The sequence below is a fragment of the Zingiber officinale genome, chromosome 7A, assembly GCF_018446385.1.
Source record: "Zingiber officinale cultivar Zhangliang chromosome 7A, Zo_v1.1, whole genome shotgun sequence".
NCBI lineage: Eukaryota > Viridiplantae > Streptophyta > Magnoliopsida > Zingiberales > Zingiberaceae > Zingiber > Zingiber officinale.
In genome coordinates, this window is record NC_055998.1 from 110,253,516 (window position 1) to 110,276,260 (window position 22,745).

A 22,745-nucleotide genomic window follows, 5' to 3' on the forward strand; every position below is an offset into this window, starting at 1 on the left:
GTGCTCACAGCGTTTCAAATTTATCATCAGAAAAATATCTTATTATATATCACAATTAGAAATTAAATCGTGAATACTTCATAAATTAAATGACCATTCTGCCACTGCATCCCTGTTAGTTAGTTGAATCTAAGATGGAGACCAGATCCTCTGTGCCCGCCTCCCGTGCGCCCTCTGCGCCCGTCGCTACGCGATAAAAAATCCACGCGCTAAGCACGTGCGTTTCTCCGCTCCAGTAATAAAACCTAACTCCAACGCTTCCTGTTGATCGGTCTGCTGACCGATCAGCAAGAATGCTGATCGGTCAGCAGACCGATTAGCAGGAATGCTGATCGGTCTTGCTGACCGATCAGCATTCCAGCAGATTAACTTTTTTAATTTTTATTTTTTTTTAAAAATAAAATAATAAATAAAAACGTTTCTATATGAATTAGAAACGTTTTTATTTATTATTTTATTTTTTTAAAAAAAAAGAAAAACAAATTAAAAAAGTTTAATAAAGCTATCTTCCTGCTGGAATGCTGATCCTGCTGATCGGTCTGCTGACCGATCAGCATTCTAGCAGACCGATCAGCAGGAATCGATATGTGTGCGTTGGAGCTGGGTTTTATTACTGGAGTGGAGAAACGCACATGCTTAGCGCGTGGGTTTTTTATCGGGTAGCGACGGACGCAGAGGGCGCACGGGAGGTGGGTGCAGAGGATCTGGACTCTCTAAGATGAGGGTTAATTCGATCATGTCCATGTGGGCACTGCCTGCAACCCACTCAGAGCGTGCCATGTGTGCACGGTCTGACACTTTTTTTAGAAAAGATGTATACGTAGCACGTCCTGAATGGGTCGGACAGTGCCCTCACTGCCAGATCGAATTAATCAAGATGGAGATCTCCGGGACCTTCCCTGAGGTCCGCCGCTGCCCATTTGCAATGCTACCGCATAAAACCGTAATTTTAAATGGGCGTGTGCGGTCGCGGCTCATGAGCGTCATGCGGTAAATGTAAAGAAAGTGATTTTGACCTACTAATATAATTTTTAATTTATTTATTAATTTGGTTAAGTCGGCGTTATTTTGACATAGTATTACGGGAAAGAAAAGGAGATAAATCGGAACAGACTCCATCAAATAAAACCCACCGACATCCTGCCCTGCCGCCGTAACGTAAAAGGGAGGCGGAGGGAAAGAGAAAAGGGAAAACCCAACTCGCCTCGTCCAGTACCGTTGCTCTCTCACTCGTCTCCTCCGGCCGCCATACAATTTCTTGTGCAAGCGCGGTCTTCTCGATCCAATGACGCTTCCAAAGGGTAAATTTTTCCTTATCTTCACCCCACAGATGTTCTTCGATTCATTATTTATTTATTTATTTATTTATTTTTTAAATCTGATTTTGGTGATTTCTTGGTTTAGATATACCTGGTTTCTACTATGATTCTGAGAAAAATCGTTATTTTCCTACTAAAGGCCCGATTCCGGGCTCAAAGCGTCCGCCTTCTGCGTCAGCCGCGTCTTCTTTGGCAAAGCGAGCTGCGAATGGGAAGCTCTCTAGTCCAGACCAGGTGACTAACTCTTTTGCCTTATTTTTTTATTTTTTGTGACTGAATTCTTTTGCCTTTAACATAACAATTATTTTCGTTCGTGATGTTTAGTTTGGCTTAAATTGCTAGCTTTCTGTATGGTATTCTCTTATTAGAGGTGAAGGTTGGTTTCATGTTCTGGACCTAAAGCTTAGCTGCTTACTATTTATGTTGTCAAATCAAGTAATTGGAAGGGCAAAATTCGCCCATAGACTTTAGGAATCAACACTGGATTTTTTTTTTATTCAAGGTTTAAGATGCTAGGAGCGTGTTTAAATGACTTTGATTGAGGATCATATAAGATGAGTTGAGTTTACCCAAATTAGAAGTGCCAGGAGAGGTAGAGTGACATCCAGGGAAGTTTCACTAAAAAGAAATGATGAGATATGCAATTGGTCTTGGTTTTTGAAGGAGAATTTTACTTTATACTGATGTATGCTGGTAAATATGCAATTGGCTGGTATGTGTAAACATAAATAATTCATTGATATGAATATTGTGACCAGTGCAGCAGATGTGTGTCCGTTCATCTTTGGTATTATTATTATGATATAATTAATTTATTTTCTAAAGAGATTTGACAGAGATAGCCCTAAGCACAACTGAATGACCCTAAAAGATTCATGAATCATCCCAATTTGTAATTTGTGGGCTCCTATCCTTGAATTCAGGTTGTTGTTTCCGGCTCAGGCGAGATAAAGAGCATCAAGCCGGGTGCTTTTGAACCATATCTTTTTCAACCTATAACGAATATTGAACCCGCTTAAGAGCTAGCAATGGGAAAATTACCTCTTACTTAAACAAGAGCTGCTTTAGGCGTAAACGTTTGAACAACACTCTTTCCATAATATCATATGACTGAGTTGTTATGACCATGTTGTTTTTGTGGTACTCACTGTGAAATGCATGAAGGGATTTGTGTTTTTGGAGTATTGCCTTAGCTTTTCATAGACATGAATAAATAGACTCCATCCACTTGACTGATAAGTTGGTGTTTAACTTGGTTAAGTGACAATCAACCTATTATGTAGTTTTCATTAACATATTCTTCTCTGTCATTCTACAACCTATCCTACACTAACCTATTAGGGCACCCAAACCATGCCGACTAACTGTAGGTCCCCTAGTCAAAGGTGTAGATGCACTTACAAGAACTTAAGGGGCCATCTAACTTCTCGTTGACATCATTGACTTGTATATGACAAAAATAGTCATTGGGAAGTTGTAGGTTACTATGCTTGTCGAGTAAACCAATAGATTGACATATCAGTTCATAAGGTGGAATGCTCTTGGCCATCTAATGTGTTCTCTATCGTTATAAAAGTCTATCTCTATGATATTTATCCCTGTTGAAGATAGTATAATATGATTGTTTTTTATCTTTATAATATATTGAAGTGGAGTTTGATCCCTACCAGGCTAAAATTGAATGTGCGTATTATCCAAGCATAGTATTTTGATGTGTTTGTTGACTTGATATAGTATGTTTGATGGCCACATGCCTTTTGACATTACCTGGAATGATAAAGGTAGCTTTGTTTGTGGTTTTGTTGGCTTTTCTACATTGTGATTTAAACAGTGCAATTTTGTAAAGAATAAAAATTTACTTGATTTAAGGAGTTTGTTTATTAATTGTATTTCTTCTTCTACAGGACTATCTAATCCACAAATCATGCAAAAGAAAACACTTAAAATCATCTGTGCTACTTCAATTCAGAGAATTGCATGGTAGATCCATCTTTTCCAATAGACATCGATGCAACTTTGAACAAGAGTATCAGAAGTTGCAAGCTTCCCGTGCGAAGGTAACTCGAATCTTCTCCATTTCGTTTCCCCTAGCATTGTTTCATTAATCTTCAATCAATCATACTTTTGTTTATCGAAGAAAATTCAAAGCCAAAAGAATTCATTTCAAAAAGTTGAAATAATAATTTACAATAACCATATTTTTTTATGGACTTTGTTTAGGATCACAATTTAATTTGAGTCATGACTAAGCAACGACAACATTGATACATGAAACACAAGTACTTATGTTTTTCCTACTTTCAAGCTAGAAATTACTTGTTATATTGGTGTAAGATTGTATAGATAAGGGCTTGATTGATATTGTTAAAGTAAATGTTTGAATCCAACATAATGATGGTAGTTCTATCCAAAATTATAAACTGCAATAACTTCCTCTACTTTAGACTTGACTTGGGCATTCTATGCACAATAAAAGGAGGAAATTCAATTTCCATTGTCTTAACTTTTCTAATTCTACTATAGGAATATGGATAACTGTGATTAGTGTTCAAAGATTAAGAAAATGAGATGATTGTAGATAAATTCAAGGCTTGAATTGCAGTAGAATGGTACTTTATAACACAACCTTGGTTGTTGTTCAAAATAACAATAATTTCAATTCATGGTAATCGTCAGTAAGACAGTTCCACAATAAGGGTAACTTTGTCTCAATTAGTGTGTGAATTTCTTTATTAATGCGCTAGTCCCCTCTCCAATGATTTAGTTATTGTATACTTTCAATATAATAACTTGGATGTTTCTTTTAGTGGCTCCTAGGAAATGTTTTATGCGGTTAGTATCTTTTTTGTTACTCCTTAATAGTTGTGTTACACAAATATGTGCTGGTCATTTTTTTACATGGTTCTTTTTACTCCAATGAGGTAGTTGCTTTGTAGGCGACTGTTGGTTAGAATTCATATATAGTTGTTCATTTTGTGCTCTCCTGCTGGTATTAATGTTAATATTTTTCTTTTACATGGATACAGATATGGAGGTATTCTGACTCAGCTGGTGTATCTGGTAGTGCATTGGAACAATTGTCTGGCATTGTTCAAACACCAATAGGGTTGGAGCAAAAGAATATTTTGCCAGTTGGCTGTAGGAATGGATATCTTTGGTAAGAAGTGGATTGAGCTGAGAAGAACTTGCTGTGAATCTCTTGAGAAGTTCCACAAGTACAATGCTAGCTAATGTTTCTCTAGCCTTTTCTTTTTGTTTTTTTATATTAGACAAATTAGTTTAGTGAACAATTATAGTAAGTCAATTGGACAACTGAAAGAGAAGTTCTTAAAAATCTAAGGCATGGGGATTTGTTAAACATACAAATGTGGTAATTCGGTTTTTTATTTTTAGATATTGATATCTGTGGATATCATAAGCTTACTGCTGGAATTTATAGCAATCAGTGCTCAATACGGGCCTGTTATCCCGAAGAAAAAAAAAATTGGCAGATGAATCTTCTTTTCCCCCGGTTCTAGAGCTCTAGAGAATATAGAGATTTTTTTGGAAGAAATATGATATTATGGTTTTGATGGTAACTACAGACATGATATATGGGTGCTGATGGAGTCAAATGAACATTTTTTTTTTTGAGTCTAACATCTTGTGGCTCTTATCCATTTTTAACAACAAAAAATTTATGCCCAAAGTTATGAGCCACTCTCCACCCAGATACAATTCTAGTTAAAATTTGATCATAGATGAATGTTGTGTTTGGAAAAGTCTAGGTTTCTTGTATGTGAGAAATAAAAAGAACGAAGAATGAGGATCTACCACATATGCTTGTTTATTTTTAAGAGTTAGTTTGCTTCTATTTCTATTTGCACAAAATCATTATCTCTTGGAAATAGGCAAACATCCTTCTTCATTATATATTATTTTCAATGTTAATTGCATTGGCTGTTGCATTTCTAGGCCTTTTCCTACTATCTTAGGAATAAAAAAGATCCATTATGGATGAAATTATTCAAATGTTGAATGATAGTGGTGAACCAGGCGATTATGATTTTTACTAATTGTTATTCTAAAATCCTTCTAATTGCTATTGAGGAACAAGGGATATTACAATTATCATGTATGTTTTCTTGACATGGATATCCAATACTCTTGATGCTTCATTTCTCGTATTTCATCATGTCACGTGATACTAAAGGAAATGTTAATTATATGAAGCTGACCTCCTTGAGGTTAGCTGATGTCATCTTTGGTTAGACAACTAGATTAATGTGCTTAAGCTCAATATCCAAAAAATTCAACATGAGAGTAACTTTATGTACAGCTTGTACCTTGTTTTTTCCACTTCTTTAGGCCCACAACACTAGTATCTCTTTTTTATTTTCTTTGAGACATTGAACTTTCTAATAATAATTCAAATGGATTTAATTTATTGTTGTTTATCTTTGGCAGTTTGTATGATGTTTCAACTAGTACCCATAGTTTGGATTATTCATCTGAGTGCACGCCAGAGTTCATTTGGCCATCTAGTGAAAAACAAATTCAACAGGATTCTGCAATTGCTAGTTTATGGCATCTTATATCTCCATTTCCAATTTTGTCATCTACAATTATCAGCATAAAAAGGTTGAGAAGGAACTGTCCAGATGGGGCTGAGAGTGTCCCTTCCTTTAATGCTTTGTATCCTGACAAGCTTTTCTATTTAGTATATTTTTTGTGAAATTCCAATCTACTTGATGCCTTTTTTCCCTTTCAACTCTATATGTTTGATTCTATGAATTGGGTTTCTTGACTTTTTCACATGTTGAGCACCTTTGGATCAGAAGCGATTGGTGGTTCTGTTTGTATTCTAAAACTAGATCAACCTATCGATCAACATTATCCTAGCCTTTGTAGCCAGATCGTACAACTTGTGTCATTGGATCGCACCACTATATGGACATCTGATTGTAATCCACAAGGGACACAAGCAGTGATTGGTAACTTCCCCTTTGCTTATACTTTTATGCCTTATTAAGTGTTTAATTTCTTACTTTAGAGTTCCGTACTCGACATCAGATGATTGTGATTCATTTAGTTGTTTTTTCTCTACTTCTAGATGAAATTAATTGAGATATAGTCACTTGGTGGTGTTAAATACAATTGCGTAAGGTAAGACTTCATAATGCCGGGGAAGTGAGAGGAATTTTAGCATTAAACTATAAAAATAGTCCAACAAGTTCTCTTTTATAACTTAATATCACAAACTTAATTTAATGGTATCAAAGCATGGGATTTAGGATAATTATAAGCAAGGTTTAAAATTTCGACCGTGCCGTGGTGCCAAACCAAAATGATACGGTTTCGGTATCGTATCATGCCGTATCTATACGGTTTTGATATTTTTATATTTATATATAGTAATTATTAAATAAATATGTTTATTGTGTATAATTTAAAAATAAGTTGTATAAAAGTTGTATATTAATCTTATATAAGTTACCTATTATTAAACAACTTAATATTGTTAGAAAAAATAATTAAATATTATTTTCTTTAAAGAAAATTAATTTATCAATGCTCGAATTAAAATTGATACATCATAAATTATTACCTTACTAATAAATGACGTGAATCATATGGAAGCATTAATTCTTGTAACATTCTATTTAGGTCAACTTTATAGTTCTCTAACACCCAAATTAAATAATCATAATTATATAAATTAATACCAAGATGCTATTTTATATATAAAAATTATATAAATTAACTATTTATTCATTTAATTAATTATTAATTTAAATAATCTATATTTAAAATAGTAAAAAAAATATTAGAATATCAATTAAACATTAAAATAGTAAAAAACAAAATAATTTTAAAAATATATCAGAATATAAATTTGTTTTTTTTAAAAAATAGATTTTTTTAGTTTTTTAAAATTTTTAAATAAAATAAAAAAACTAAAAACAATTTCAGAATATTAATTAATAAAATTTATTATTATATTTAAAATTTAAAATATATTTTTTATATTTTATTGGGATAATTTAATTTAGACTGGATCCTTTTGTCCACTTTTTGTGGATCAAGGTTTGGTCCACAATGCAATTGCAGCCGGATCATGGCTGCGATGCAGTTGCAATTGGTTGCGATCCCTCCTTGGGTTCACCTTTCCACTGGTCAGGGTAGGCACCTGGAGGTTGCCCCTCACTCGCCCCACTGCCGGCAGCCTCCGACCGCCTACCCCGACTTAAACTACAACCTGGGTGGGAAGGTGAACCCAGGGAGGGATCGCAATTAATTGTGGCCGAATCACGGCTACGATCTGACCGCAATTGCATTGTGGACCATCCCCCGGTCCACAAAAGTGGACCAAAGGATCCTCCCTCAATTTAATTAGGGTTTATGAAAGTTTCTTTGAAATATCACACTTAGGAATTGTTTAAATTATTTAAATCTGAATATTAATTTTGAACAGTGACGCGCACACGACACCTCCGCCCCGTGTTGCCTTCACCCCGTGGCGCCCACGTCGCCCCGCGATGCCGCTGGTGGCGCCGTAGGAGTCCTGCGACACCTCCGACGGCGTTGGAGGCTTTCTGCGATGCCAGAAGCGTCTAACGATGCCTTCGGGATGCGCAACGCACACGTGTGATGCACTCGAAATGGCCGTGCTTGCTGTGCCAGTTTTGCTCCCTAACGGTAAAAACCATCCATGCCGCTCGGCACGAAACAGAATTTCAATTACTGATTATAAGTAAGATCCGGACTCTACAACTATTTCAATTTTATTTGGTCTCTGACTATAATCTTGAAGAAATGTGGAATGTGACCCTAGGTTTGCATCTATAATTTCATTGTAGCTTGCAATTGGTGGTAGTGAAGATGGAGTATCAGATTAGCATTTGAAGAGGTGGATTTTAGGTTCCATATTTAGAGACCATTCAAGGCAGAGCTCACAACTTCAAGGTTGGATTCATTTATATGGATTATGGGCTAACAGATTTAGGGGAAGGAGGCAAATTGCAGCTTAATGTGTCATTCAAAGAGCTGACACAATAGCGGCAGTCATTGATAGAATCATGGTGGATGGATAAGCTAATGCATTGAACATAACCTATTCAGGAATCAAGAGCGGCAGTTATGATGAATTATTTGTATCTATCCATTTTGGCAGTCTTTAGATTCCTTTAATCTATATTATCTGTAATAATGTAGTTTATCATCGGTAAAAATGTATCTTTTGCACTATATCTTTGTAAGTTAGTTATTCTTTTATATTCACTACACTATTGGTAGTAGTAGCCTACCTAGTTTTTTTTTTTCAAAAAACAAAAACGGGTGGTAGTGAGAAAGGATTGTCCATTGGATGACTTTGTGGACTCAGTGAACCCATCTTTATACAATGTACATCAATATAATCATCTCCGGACCAATTTAGCATCACCTACTTGAAAAGAATTTGCAAAATCAGGTTGCATAAGTACATAACAAGACTAATTAACAAGTTTACAGAAAGGGAATAGTACTCAACCAAAGCATTGTTTATTGAATAATGCCATCTGACAACTTTCTTTGGGGTTTATCACCCAGTGCATTATCTATAAAAGTGACATAATGATGATGATGACGACGACGACGACAATGACGATCGGATATTTCACTCCCTTTGATATTTAGTCATTTTCCTATTCTTTTTTGCTTTTTTTGACTCTCATGTTTCAATCTTCTTGCTCAGGTGTTAATCAGTTGTGCATCTCATTTTTTTTTTTATCTTTTCCTAGGTTCCAATCGTGGATCTGGTTTGATAGACTTGGAATCAAGAAAAGTATCATGGTTATACCATAATGGAAGTGATGCCTTGTCGCAGCAGTTTGTTCATCCGGTACATAGATTTGCTATTTTTGTTTTTCTTTTCTTATTAGAAATTGTATTACTGCACAATATTTTATCCATTTTTTACTAAGATTGTTAGGTTATTTTTTGTTTAAGTTTTCATTGGAAGGACACTATCTGTTGCTCGGAGATTTTCACCTTATGGTTGCTATTTTTTTTATGAAATTAAACATGACTTCAAGATTAGGTTTGGCAGGTGGTGGTTGACATATAGTTTCTACCATTGTACGTTTGCTATTTTAATTTCTTGTTTGGGTACTTTCATTAAGATGTCTATCTTTCATCTTGTACACGGTGTTCCTATACACTTTAAACTTATATTAGCGGAAGATCTGTTCTGATCCAACAACAAATGAGTGGTATTATGCTAACCGATAAATACTTGTTCCATCAGTATTTGGAACTATAGGTTTAATTAGAATATATTATCATTTTATTTCTTCGATCATTCTTTGATAGTAGAAGTTTATAACAATAATATATATATTTGTCTTACTTGTATCCAGAGTGTCAACAAAGAAAATAAAATTCTTTAAATAAAAAACTCAAGGTAATCGGCTTACATAGTCTTTTAGATACTAAAAGTGACATTTTATTGATATAAGCATAACGTAAATGTCCATTCAATGCATAATTTAGTGAATATATGTGTCAAGACACACCCGCATAAACATAAATTTGAGCACATATTACTCCTAATATTCATTGGAGAACTTGGAATTACATAAGAGATTCACAACAAACAAATAATAGATACTAAAAGGGCGCAAGTTTCCTTTGCCTTATTCAGCATTGCATCCACCAAAATTTATCTTCTTGTGAGCAACAATTGTTATATTCCTTGCATATGTTCATATTATCAATTTCTTATTTGACATTCAACAGATTATATAAGTATAGCCTCTCAGGAATAATTTAACTAAAAACAAAGGAAAGGAAATAAAATAAAAAGGAAATTAAACTTGTCCCACTAAAATAAAAAGGAAATTAAAGTCATTGTGTGCTTGCTTCTTGAAGACTACAGGGAGGGATTTAGAAAACTGATATTTCCAAAAGTTCACTAAGGAAAAATATACCATCAAGAAATTACCTAAGAGAAAAAAAAATCTCTTTCACTAGATGATTCAATACATGGTAAATTCTCAAATCATTAACTTTCTATAGACCTTTGGAGTTGCCGTTCATTAGTGATTACAACAATAACCAAACTTGTCCCACTAAGTGGGATCAACTATATGGATCCTCCTACACGATTGGACTCGATCTCCTATTATATTCTAATATATATTTGAATTTTATCTTATTTTATCATTGAAGCCTGCCATAGTTGATCTCAAGAAGAAAAGGTGAGGGTTGCATTAGGTTGTCAGCTAGTGTTACATTCAGGTAAATGTTCAATGAATGAATCCATCAAACTATTGTGTTGATACTAAGTTGTTCCTCAGAAGGAATAAATATTATAAGAAAACTAAGGATGCGTTTGGTTTATATGTTTTTCATTTTCATTTTCTAAAAAACGCGTGTTTCTGAAAAATGGTGTTTGGTTTGCATTTTTCGTGTCTGTTTTCTAAAAAAATAGCTAGCATTTTCTAGAAAAATAGAGAATGAGAAAAAGTCGTTTTCTGTTTTCTAGAAAACGCGCGTTTTTCAGAAAATGAAAATGGAAAACGTGCAAACCAAACACACCCTAATAATCTAATATTTGGAACATAGAACATAGGAACATATTCACTGAAAAAACAATGGAGGTAGTAGATACGATGATTAAGAGAAGAATTAGTATTTTGTGTGTATAAAAGACAAAATGGGCAAGAGAGAACGAAAATATGATAGAGAACTTGAGTTAAAAGATGAATTTGCAAGAGTAGTTAGAAAGGGGGATATGATTATAACTCTGAAGATAGTAGTGGCGAAAAACACTATTAACATAATTAACATATATGCACCTTAAGTAAAATTAGATGAAAAACCAAATCTAGGTTTTGGGACGACCTAGATGAGGTATTACAAAACATTTCGCCAAAAAAAATGATTTTAAGAGAAGATCTAAATGAGCATGGTAAAAATTTAGGAATATGATAGAGTGCATGAGGTTAGGGGTTTGGAAAAGAAATGAATAAGGAAAAATCATATTGAATTTTGCGATAACATATGACTTTATATTGTAAATACGTTTTTTAAGAAAAGAGAAGAACACTTGGTCACATTCAAAAGTAGGAATAATAAATTACAAATTAATTTTCTTATGGTTAGGAAGAAGGATAGAAAGATTTGTGAAGATTGCAAGGTTATCCCTAGAAAAAACTTAACTATCCAACATAGGTTAGTAGTTTTAGATATACGCTTTAAGTATAATATTGATAGAAGGAAAATATATACGATTTCTAAAATTAAATGGTGGAAGTTAAAAGATGGAAAGCAAAACATATTTAAGGAGAGGGTAGGAGTACAAGTATTAGGAAAAATATATGACGACTCGAATATGACATGGGATAAGATGGTATTAAAGTTGAAAATAGTAGCCAAGAGGGTATTTGGTGAGTCAAAGGGCGTACACCATTAAGTAAAGAATTTTGGTGGTAGAATGAGAAAATACAAAAGCAAGTGAAAGAAAACGAATAACCTATAAGACATTATATACTTTTAAGAATAAGAAAAACTTTAAAAAATATATAGTAGCTAAGAAAGAGGCTAAGAAAGCATTGAATGAAGTACAAAAATGAAACTTTTGAACGCTTATACAAAAAATTAGATAAAAAAGAGGAAAAAGACATTTACATAATAGATAAAGCGAGAGATGGGAAAATTAAAATATCTTATTTAAATAAGATGTATTAATGAATGCAATAGGGTACTAGTAAATGATGAGGAAATAAAATAGCGGTAGAAGTGATATTTTCATCAACTTTTTAATAAAGGTTTAGGTGATTAACTTAACTTTGGTAATTTAAGTAGATTAAACATATTGTAAAATTTCAAATTTCAAAAGTAGAATAGGCTTTAAATGAGATGCAAAATGGAAAAGTAGTTAGACTAGATAATATTCTAATAGAAGTATGGAAATACCTAGGGAAATAAAGTATTGATTGACTTACGAAGTTAACTTGATATTGAACATGAAAAAATATTTAATCAATAGACGATAATGGAAGGTAAGTACTCTAGTTCTCTTATATAAGAATAAAGGAGACGTACAAAATTGTGAAAATTATAGGGGTATTAAACTAATGAGTTATACTGTAGATCCAAATATCTTATTATTTTTAGTAGTTTTTGAGTTTCTTTTATATTTAGGGTATTTTTGGTATTTTTGGATTAGGGCTAGTCTATATCAACATCCTAATATGTTAATTTTAATTTCTATTAAGAAATTTCTTTTTCTGGAACGATTTCTTTTATTTTTTACAAGATAGGAATTGAGGTCCATAATGAGGATTGTTTTCCTTTTTTTGAGACTTAGGGTGTATAGTCAATATAAACAATTGTTTGGGTCATTGTAAGGGATAATTTTTTATCAATAATAATTCGACTGTGCCGGTCTTTTCCCTAAAACTTTATTTAGTTTTTGGATGTCTATTTTTAATATTCGTGCGCAAATCAACAGGTTTAGAATGCCGCTTCTGGTATTCATGCTCGAATCAATGGATTCGATAGTCGCTTTTGGTATTTGTGCACGAATCAACAAAACCGATAGCTTTCCACTACATCACACCAAGAAGACATCAACACGTCGACAACTCTTATGATGAAAATATGATCAACAATTCGAGGACTAATTTTCTCTACCATGGAGAGAGTGATGTAGGAGGATCCAAATATCTTGTTATTATTTTTAGTAGTTTTTGAGTTTTTTTATATTTAGCGTATTTTTGGTATTTATGGGTTAAGGCTAGTCTATATCAGCATCCTAATATGTTAATTTTAATTTATGTTAAGAAATTTTCTTTTCTGGAAGGATTTCTTTTATCTTTTACAAGATAGGAATTGAGGTCCATGGAATTTATTTCCTTTCTTTGAATCTTAGGATCTAGAGTCTATATAAACAATTGTTTGTCATTGTCCGGGATAGTTTTTGATCAATAATAATTCAGCTACGCCTCTCTTTTCCCCAAAGCTTTATTTAGTTTTTGGATACTTATTTCCTGGTATTCGTGCGCGAATTAACATGTTTAGAAGATCGCTTCCGATATTTGTGCACAAATTAACGGATTCATTAGTCGCTTCTGGTATTCGTGCGTGAATCAACGGATTCGTTAGTCCTCCGGTATTCGTGTGTGAATCAAAGAAACTGATAGTTATCCTAGCATTATATACCATGAAACTTTGGGAAAGAGTAATAGAAAAAATATTAAGGAGACTACGGTGACCGAAAATTAATTTGAATTTAATGATTGTTTACAACATATTTTCCTTGGTGATGTTAATTTCTAGATTCTACTTGATGAAACTCTCTCTCGTTCTCTATATATTTTAGTTTAGGAATGCAATGCTGAACACTCATTCTTAACTAAGAACTAAGGACTTTCTAGCCCCAAGTATTTTCCTTGGTGATGTTAATTTCTAGATTCTACTTGATGAAACTCTATTTTTTTTTAAAGTTTAGGAATGCAATGTAAACCCTTAATCTTATGTGAGAAATATCTTATTACACTTGGTTACCACAACTCCTTATTGAGCAGGAATTCCTGTTTGTTCTCTGTGAGAGCTTTTTCCTAACAGGAAAGAAATTTTAGGACGAAAAGTATCAGAAATTTAACCTAAAATGTGTATTTCTTTCAAGCAAAAAAAAAAGACTTAACTACAGAATGCACACCACACTTTTGGCTATTCTTTGATGCCTCTCAAGCTTAGCTTTATACCTGAGAACTAATTTGCTGTCATCTTCTTTTGATCAATAATAAGAACACAAATGCCACAAAAATGGAAAGAGAAATTATAGATATTCACCTTTGTAGAAGTCAACATCTTCCAACAAAAACCACTTTAGAAACCAACAGTAGAATATTTGATTTTCAAAAAAACTCCCAACATGCCATGAAGTTGAGATTTTATTTAGCAGGGGATATTTGGAGTATATCATCAAATAATTCATGAAGATGAAATTTCATTATGTGAGGTACACATGGTGGATACTCTTTCCAACTTGATCTGCTTGTTAATGTGACCATCCCAACTGGATTCATTGATGAAAAAAGGAGCAAGACTTGCTCAGTCACAGCAAGAAGATGGAACCAACAAAGAAAGTGTTGGTTGCTACTCGGAAAACCTAATGGTTCCACTGTACAAAAATTTTGTACAAAGGTCTGAACCTTTTTCCTAGCTACCATGTGTTCTTTTAAATTAAACTTGGATCGCCTGCGGAACTTAACACGTTTGATCCAAAATTTAATCTATTTGTTCTTTTAGGTTTTGACTTGGATCTCCTGCGGAACTTAACACATTCGATCCAAGTCACCTAGGTTATTAATTCCATTAAATATTAATTTCCAAAATTGGTTTCCAGTACTGACATGGTGAGGCACATGGCCTTCTTGGATATGGGAGCAACCACCACCGACTAGACAAAACCTTTTAAGGAAAACTAATATTTAATTTCCTAAAATAACTTTAGGTTAACCGAAAGGAACAATCAAATCACAAGAAAAAAAAACAAAGAACACAACATCGAAAATTAATTCGAAATACTAAAATCGTATGCCTCTTGTATTTGGTGTTATTTCCTAAAATAACTAGTATGATGCGGAAAGGAAAAATACTAGTTATACCTTTTAGAAAGACCTCTTGATCTTCTACCGTATTCCTCTTCTACGTTGTGTGAGCAACGATCTTCCAAGATGAGGACCACCTAGCACCTTCTTCTTCTTCCTTCAAGTTTCGGCCAAGTACCAAAATCCAAGGATGAAGAACTTTTTCCACCAACCAAGCTCCAAGGGATGCAAGCTTTCTCTCCTTCTTCTTCTTCTTCTTCTCCAAGTAGTATCCGGCCACCACAAGAGCTCCAAGCAAAGAAGGGTTTCGGCCACCACAAAGAGGAAGAGAGGGAGAGAGGATGGCCGGCCACACACCAAGGAAAAAGAGGGAGAGAATAATAGAGGTTGTATCTCATGAAGGCACCCCAACCCCCTCTTCCTTAGCTTTGGTAAATAGGGAAATTTAATTACAATAAAATTTCCTTAACTTTCCTTGATAACAATTAATTAAGAAAAATTAAATAAAATTTCCTAATCAATTGTATATGACCGGCCACCTCATGGAGAGCAAATAAGATAATTTTCAATCAACAATTAAAAATACCTTATTTGTCTTTGGAAATTTTAAAAATAAAATTTCTCTTTACAATCCCTTCATAGTTGATAAAAAAAAATTTCTATAATTTTAATTTTTCTACATGTGAATAATTTATAAAGAAGAAAAAATAAAATATCTTTCCAATCTACAAATAAGGAAAGAGATCTAATCTCTTTCTTTAATCTTTTGTAGATCCTTTTAAAAGAGATATTTTAATTTTAAATCTCTCCAATAAATTATATCTTTCACATAAGAAAAATTTAAAATTAAAATTCTTTTTAATTTAATGGGGGTCGACCACCTAAGCTTGGGTTCAAGCTAGGGCCGACCACCCATGAACCAAGGCTTGGCCGGCCCTAGCTTGAACCACAAGCTAGCTTGGCCGGCCCCTACATCATGGGTATAGGTGGGTATAGTACTCTATAAATAAGAGGCTACGATAGGGACCGAGAGGAGGAATTGGTTTTGGTCTCCCGATAAAATTAAGCATCCCGTGTTCGCCCCGAACACACAACTTAATTTTATCAATAATAATTCATTCCACTAGAGAACTATTATTGAACTACCGCACCAATCCCAAATTACATTTTTGGGCTCCTTCTTATTATGAGTGTGTTAGTCTCCCTGTGTTTAAGATGTCGAATGCCCACTAATTAAGTGAGTTACTGACAACTCATTTAATTAATATCTTAATCCAAGAATAGTACCACTCAACCTTATCGTCATGTCGGACTAAGTCCACCTGCAGGGTTTAACATGACAATCTTTATGAGCTCATCTTGGGGACATTATCAACCTAGATTACTAGGACACAGTTTCCTTCTATAATCAATAACACACACTATAAGTGATATCATTTCCCAACTTATCGGGCTTATTGATTCATCGAACTAAATTTCACCCATTGATAAATTAAAGAAATAAATATCAAATATATGTGCTTGTTATTATATTAGGATTAAGAGCACACACTTCCATAATAACTGAGATATTTGTTTCTTTATAAAGTCAGTATAAAAGAAACGACCTCTAATGGTCCTACTCAATACACTCTAAGTATACTAGTGTAATTATATAGTCAAGATAAACTAATTCCTAATTACACTACGACCTTCCAATGGTTTGTTCCTTTCTATTTTGGTCGTGAGCTACTGTTTATAATTCATAAGGAACCGATAACATGATCTTCTGTGTGTGACACCACACACCATGTTATCTACAATATAAATTAATTGAGCAACTACATTTATCATAAATGTAGACATTTGACCAATGTGATTCTTATTTCTAGATAAATGTTTATACCAAAAGCTAGGCTTTTAGTATACATCCTAACAGAAAGCTCACATCATTCAACCTCTTGTTTCTATAGTTCGGAAACATCATATAAGGGTTTGGGTTTATTAAAACATAGACAACCCCTCTTCCATGGGTTATTCAACATACTTTTACATTGATATTAATCTAAAGATAGATTAGAAACATATTGTGTTTATTTTACCTTGAATGAACCACTCCCAAAGTGTCCTTTTTGCCTTCAATGATTAAAGTAGTGAGATCCTTGAGTTCGATATTACTAATGATGAGATTCAAAGGGTTCTGCTGTATTACTTTGAGTGATTAGCAGAGCATGAAGGCTACCATTAATGGGATGGAGAGCAAGATACTCAATGGTCGGAGCATCATCAAGAACAAAGTGGAGCCCTCTGATGTCTGTCATGGCAGCAAAAGTTTTCACATAAGTTGTTGGTATGGTGGAGGTTGTTGTAGGGGTGCAAATCAGTCAAGCTCCTCGTGAGCGGCTCGGTCAAAACTCGACTCGAGCTCGAAGTTAACCGAGCTCGAGCCGCCTTGACTAGAAATCGAGCTGAGATCGAGCCTAATTATTATTGGCTTGGTGGCTCGTCGAGCCAAATGAGCTAGTAAAATATATATTTTATAATATATAATATATAATATATAATATATAATATATAATATATTTATTTATTTATTAAGAAATAATTAAAAAATAAAATAATCGAGCTCGAGCCCATAATTAAATATTGAGCTCAAGCTGAAGTCGAGCCGAGCTCAAGCTCGAGCTCAAGTCGAGCCGAGCTCGAGCTCGGCTTGCTTATTTACGGCCCTAGGTTGCTGTAAGGGAAGAGGGACAACAATGGAAGAGGGCACGACCATATTATCAACGTGCATCTTCATCTCCAAGAACTTCTCTAGAAGTCATTCTGAGCCTGCAAGTCAAATTATCTATGTGAAAGCAGTAATCAATATAACACGACTCAGTCAATTTACTGAACCTGTGAGATACCTCATGGATTTCAGGTTGGGATGATATCCTTGCATGATTTCTTTGATGGCAAGAGTGGTGATTCATTGGCGTGGAGGCATTGAAAGAGCTAAGCAACAATGATGAAGGTAGCATCTGGATTAGGGTTTAGAAGAGGAATGTGAAGGGTGTATTGTGTTGTTATGGGACAGCGGGAGGTGGGGAGATGGTGTGGGATGTGAGTGTGCAGGACAATTGGAGATGGGTGGGAACAATAATCTGACATGGGATGGGGAGGGACACAACTCTGCGAGAATGATCATTCAATATTTTATAATCAATGATTATGGTTTTGCCACGCATCTTTCTCAGAAAGCAAGCCATGAGATATAATGAGAAGTATGAATATTTAAGAGTATAAAGTGTAAAGCAATACAAGTTTGATCACGTTGATGTGAATGTTTGATCCCTAAAACCCTAAACTCTAAATCTTAAATCCTAAACTCTTACCTTGTCTTGCAAGAGTTTAGGTCACACGGTAGCAATTTTACTGTTGCACCAAGGCTCCCCTTCTAATGTTTGATCGCTAAGTAAATATAATAATAGGACAAAAGAACTATCATAACTTATGCCATTTGATTCATTTCAGTTTCATTATTACTTGCCCAGTTTTTCCTTTGTAAATTTCTCTTATAGAGGCAAATCATTCTACAATCCATGTTGATTTTTCAAGTACTTACTATCGGTATACACTTTTTTCCAATAGTAAGAACATTGAGAAAGATGGTAGGTGTTTGTTAGAACTTAAGTGATTCATTTATTCTTTGTGTTGACAACCAAGTAGGGACGCACAATATGGGTATGCTGACATGACATGCACTTCAAATCATACTAATATTTCTAGCATATAATTCTTGGTGACATGTTATTAAGGATGTAGTATTTTAGGAATACGTTGAAATTTTAAAATTATTGGTTGAAGTTATGCCTAACATACTGGCAATTCTTTCAGGTCTTGGTATGTCAGTCTCAGTAATTTTTGAAAAACATCTCCAGCTAAGTTGACTCTGTCTGGATTAGGCCAAGTTCAGTGTTGTTTACCTGCCACTGGTGAGGGAGACTGTTGAATGTTGGGAACATAAAACTTAGAATGATATAGGAGCTTATGGCTTGTTTTTGTAGGTCAATGAATTGGGAAGGGAAAAGAGAGGAGTGGGTAAAGTAACAAGTTGAAATAAGAACAGTTTTCTTTATCTGCTTGAGCTGAGTATTATGAATTATATCTCATTAATCATGTATATAAACTTAATGTTCATGGAGTCTTATAGTTTCTGCGTCCATTATATTTTGCATTTCACTTTAACATAGTCACTGCCTCATACAATTAAAAAATTACCAATTTCATTTGCTTGGTACAGGGAAACATTGTTTTATCTGGACATAGAAATGGAGTAATTAGTTCAATTGATATCCGGCAAAAGCAATCACGAATTCCTGAACATGCATTTGGGTATCCTAGAAGGTTGAATTTTGACACAAAATTTCGTGGTCATCCATTCAGAAATGAGAAAAGCACTGGCAACCAAAAATATAAGGTAATTTAAATTAGCATAGGTAGCACATCATTGCCAAATTTATTTTTTTTTGTCCCTGTGCATCTTTGCTAGAAATATGAGGTATACAAATTTTCTTTAGTTCCTTTTGACCTGTATGTTTGTCAAAATAACGTTTTAAGGATATTCTGGGTTCTTGCAGTCAGGTAGAAATTTGAACTCATCTGATGTTGTCTACATGCCCAAAGCTGTTTGCAGGTGTCCTTTCGTTCCTCTTAATACCAGTCTGCAACTTTGCATATTTGTCACTTCACTGTTATTTGTGAAATATAACTGATGCATTTCTGCAGTCTGGTGGCACTTCAATCAGATGATCAATATTTCCTGGCAAGCTCCTTGGACGGATCTGTGAGTTTTTGTATTCATTATTTTTTCATAAAAAAATATGTGAATATATTTGCTGCAACTGTTCTTGATTCATGGTTACTTCTAACCATTATATTGTTCTTTTGGTCCATTCTTTTTTTACCAATACAGATAAACCTCTATGACCGCCGCCTACTTAAAAAAGGAGCCGTTCAATCCTATGCAGGACATGTGAATTCTTACACTCATTTGCAACTTGGCGTGAACCCATCTGAAACACTAGTTGTCTCAGGTGCATTTCATTTTAGTTTGGTTATTGGTGCATATTTTAATGCCCTTGTTAGCAGATCAGTCTCTAAGAAATCCATACCAGGTGGGGAGGATTGCTTTTTGCGTATTTGGAGCATCAAGAGCGGCGAACTAGTATTCGGAGAAAAAGTATCAAATTCCAAACTTACATCCATTTGCTGGCCGAAAACTCGTAATAGCTTTTCTATGACTTTTCAATTTGAGATGTTTTAACCTAATAAATGTAGTAAACTTAAGTTTGTTGGATTCAGTGACATGCTTCACCGAGGATTCCTGTATGTCCAACCATAGCTTGGGTGCATGGCTGGGATCACCTGACGGGCTATTTTACATGCATGGCTCTTGATCTAGCTAAGAGAGTGTAGGTAACACTTCTGTTTGAAGAAAAATAAATAAAGCACCTGTAACTTATAACCATTAAATTTAGCTGACATACCTATTCAAGACATTGCTCGAGGCGACTTGCTGCTGTTAAAGTTGGTTTCCCCAAGCCACCTTGCTTTTCCCCACTAATTTGATTAGGTTTCTTTGTTCCTAGGCTTACATGTAAATTATACTGATTAACAGTTCCTTATGTATGAGCTTTCGAGAATGAGAAATTTTGTATAATTATGCCATGTTTGTATGAGAGCTTGTGATGTAAATGTATTTATGAGTAACTCAATGAGAAGGTCTTCACTAGGAATCCGTCACACCTATGTCTACTGTACTACATAACTATAAACAATGCCGAGTAATGTTACCGAATAAATGAACAAACTCAATATCATAAATACCTATGTTATATTTGCCTACGACAAAAAGTGAATAAAAATTGGTGGTTGATAAATAAAAAAATATGATAATCCTAGTAAGTCTCTATAAAAATTTTCTATCGGTCATTATGATAAATTGGGAAGTGCACGTAGTGATCAGTTCAGAAGTTCAACATTTTTTTGGTTGCGTCTTCTATTTGAAGGAAAGTTTTTTATAAATGTGTCATAGTTGGAGATCAAATTATGAGTGTCTGGATAATAATCTGAATATCTTATCGCGGTATCATAGGCTCGGGGACTGATTATTGATAAATAAGTAAACATTGACAATGGTCAATTGGAAATATGTTGTGTGATTGATTTTTGAATGATGATTTGTGTTTTTGGTGTTGTCTTTTACTTCCTTTTCTCTCTCTCTCTGTCTTTGATGTTTGGAATTAGTTAACATTGAGAACATGGGCGAAATAAATATTGGAAAAATAATAGTTGGGTTCGACTATGTTCTCTTGTTGTGCTGGAAATGTGGTTCAAGTTATATTTTATTTGTATTTCTAATATGTGCATCTAGATATTTGGGATAATATATAAGGATTTTGTGGATCTTGTTGACTGCTAGGACTGAATTGGATTTTGTTCAATGGCTAGTGGCATTGAATGAGTGGTGGAGCATTGGAAGACCTTGAAGGATTCTAGGACATGAAACATCTAGTAGTAGATTTATAGGTATGGAGAATCAGATGGCATGGAGCGAGCTTGGCACATTTGATGGCTCGGTGTGCTAAAATATGGTGAAATCGTTGACATGTAGCATTGGTTGAGTTGCATGGAGTGAACTTAGAGTGCTCGATTCACTCAATGACTTCGTGGTCATGATTGAGGGAGGTTGATGACTTGTAGCCATGAGAGCTATGAAAGATTACATGAGTGAAGATTGACTTGAAGCTTTTGCTTTTGTGAAGCATCATGTTGTAATGATGTGTGATTGCTATGTTGTGCGTAAGCTACCTAATGGTTTAGTTATGAAGCCTTCGACCAAGAGACTATATGCTCCAAATCATGATGGGGCATTAGTAAAAGGGAATTGCTCAAGTTGTCAATCGACTAGAGGTGATTGCCAGTCAATTGAACATGCTAGTTTACTGACAAGTTAATTGGATAAAGGACGAGCAAATAGAAGGACTTTATAGGAGTAATATTCGACTAGATATGACTCCTATCGATTGGAAGCTTGATCATTAGACCAAAGGTGAAGTTTAGTTGAATGATGTCAGAGTTATTATGGTTATATTTAATTAGCCTTCTGATCAATCGACTAAAGAGGACTATAATAGAGTTGTTGGAATGCCAACAACAAGCCATTGTCCATGTGTAGGGTGTTATATGTCCTCTCGGATGGGTCTAGTGGTTAGCGCATGAGGTATTACCACAATGAGATCTGGGGTTCGAATCTCGATAAAGCTGAGGTAAATACCTCCCTTGTGTATTAGTCACTATTCCAAAGGCTAGTAGTCGTCCGTGATTTACCTCTTTCGTGTTGACCTTGAGACGGATTGACGGGGACGCTGAGGATGAACGTATTCATCTTTTTGTCATAATGTATAGAGTGTTATATATATATATATATATATAACTTTCCCCTCGATTGAAAGGATTATAACTTGTTTGCTCCGACCAAGTTAAAATAAATAAAAAATTGAATCCATACATACAAAATGATCACCATGACTGAAGATGAAATGATGCATGCATTCAAATTCAAATGTCAAGAACACTAATATGGTAGAGTGTTCATTGCAGGTGCACGCCAATAACATGAAACCATTACCTCCTTTTATGATTGTCCAGAATAAATAAATCATTAGCATTTCATGGATCAAGATACAACTCGTTCTTTCTGAATACTGCGAGCATACATGAAGAAAGAAACACCATTGATAATTACCACATTTTACCAAATCACACATTTGAAATTTCATAATACCTTAATTCTGCATCATAGCTTTGTATTTATCAAAGG

General features: G+C 34.4%; 1 protein-coding gene across 2 annotated transcripts; it reads left to right on the plus strand.

Moving 5' to 3' along the window:
• Positions 1-1,092: 1,092 nt before the first annotated feature.
• On the plus strand, positions 1,093-20,671 carry LOC122001993 (DDB1- and CUL4-associated factor 4-like). Of its 2 annotated transcripts, XM_042557007.1 has the most exons (13): positions 1,099-1,301; positions 1,405-1,553; positions 3,224-3,376; positions 4,346-4,476; positions 5,766-5,993; positions 6,117-6,292; positions 9,080-9,180; positions 19,164-19,340; positions 19,501-19,556; positions 19,649-19,706; positions 19,836-19,956; positions 20,038-20,145; positions 20,225-20,671. In XM_042557007.1, exons 1-13 carry the CDS (start codon positions 1,286-1,288, stop codon positions 20,317-20,319), a joined length of 1,569 nt encoding a protein of 522 aa, XP_042412941.1. In that variant the 5' UTR covers positions 1,099-1,285; the 3' UTR covers positions 20,320-20,671. The 2 variants fall into 2 exon arrangements, with proteins under 2 accessions (XP_042412940.1, XP_042412941.1); XM_042557006.1 differs by having other exon boundaries at positions 1,093-1,301; positions 19,649-20,145.
• The last annotated feature ends 2,074 nt before the right edge of the window (positions 20,672-22,745 follow it).

Excerpts from the sequence above, each read along its gene's own strand:
- LOC122001993 (XM_042557006.1), top strand. Across the intron at positions 1,554-3,223 it reads AGCTCTCTAGTCCAGACCAG|GACTATCTAATCCACAAATC; the intron begins GTGACTAACTCT and ends CTTCTTCTACAG. Across the intron at positions 4,477-5,765 it reads TGTAGGAATGGATATCTTTG|TTTGTATGATGTTTCAACTA; the intron begins GTAAGAAGTGGA and ends TATCTTTGGCAG.